The 1,314-nt window shown below is 39.6% G+C and overlaps 1 protein-coding gene across 1 annotated transcript; it reads right to left on the bottom strand.

Annotated features, from left to right (window-relative positions):
- Window positions 1-552: 552 nt before the first annotated feature.
- Window positions 553-1,035, bottom strand: LOC143629678 (uncharacterized). Its single transcript, XM_077098890.1, has one exon. It carries the CDS (start codon window positions 1,033-1,035, stop codon window positions 553-555), a length of 483 nt encoding a protein of 160 aa, XP_076955005.1.
- Window positions 1,036-1,314: the final 279 nt, after the last annotated feature.

Genomic DNA, 1,314 nt, shown 5'->3' on the forward strand with positions numbered 1-1,314 from the left:
AGAAGAATATGGTGGAATTTGTGGTTAAAAAGGGAGTAATACCGTATTTGTGGTGAGAAATAAATGGATTTTAATTTTTTTTTAACAAAAAAAACCCATCCCTCATCGCCAGAGGCTACCGTAGCACCGTAGCTTACGGTGGCTACTGGCACCATCTCTTCACCGTATGGCAGACTATATCCACCGTAAAGTTTATTTTCACCCACCGTAACCTACGGTACCGTAAGCTACGGTGGCCACTAGCATTTTCTACTTGATTTTTTTTTTGCAAAAACAAAAATTAACCAACCCCCCCCCCCATGAAAGATCCGAGTTGTCCCCAACACCATGTTAAAGAAAAATTCGTAAGAATTCCCCTGCACTTGAGTCGAACACATTCCAAGACGAGAACGGTAATAATTTTTTTTAAACCAAATTAAACTAAACTATACAAACATACATGGGCCTCTTAAATTGTTTTTGCATCCGGTGGGCGTAAGAAGTAGCTCACCCTATCAACATCAAGCATGTTGATGTCCTTTCCTTCCAAGTATTGATTGAGTCAATGTCCGTTCACCACTTGCTTGGTTTGGGCTTGAGCATCTTATATTTCCACATCACCAAACCGAACCACTCATGTAATGACATATGGATCCATCTATTTACTCTTAATTTACCCGAAAATAACTTCAATCTCGAATTATACAACCACACCTTTTGACCCCCTTTAAAAGTTCTTTTCCACAACTTTGCATCGTGAACCTTTTTAAGCGTGTCTTTGTATGTAGAAGCACATTCGTAAGATTCGGCCTTGATTTCTTCAATTTCATTCAATTGAAACTTCCTCAACTCTCCCGCCTTTTTGTAATCCACATTAACAGTCTTGATCTCCCATAGCGTCCGATGCTCTAACTCCATTGGTAAGTGACACCCATTCCCGTACACTAACCGGTAAGGAGTTGTACCAATGGGAGTTTTGTAGGTGGTCTGGTATGCCCACAACGCATCATCTAATTTAGATGGCCAATCCTTTCTATCGACCCGTACCGTCTTCATGAAAAAATTATGATTTGCAGGTTGGACACTTCGACTTGTCCACTTGTATACGGAAGTTATGGAGTAGCAATGCTGTGATTCACATTATAACCTTTTAAAAGCTTCCCAAAGTTGAAAATTTTAAAATGTGAACCACCATCAGTAATAACCCACGGAATACCAAAACGAGCAAAGATGTTAGATTGGACAAATTTGCACACCACCGAATGATCGTTAATTCTTGTGGCTATTGCTTGGACCCACTTTGAAACATAATCCACCGTAACCATAATATATAAA

This window comes from Bidens hawaiensis, unplaced genomic scaffold (genome assembly GCF_021521415.1).
Source record: "Bidens hawaiensis isolate Kalapana, Puna unplaced genomic scaffold, B.hawaiensis_p1.1 tig00005445_1, whole genome shotgun sequence".
Classification (NCBI taxonomy): Eukaryota; Viridiplantae; Streptophyta; class Magnoliopsida; order Asterales; family Asteraceae; genus Bidens; species Bidens hawaiensis.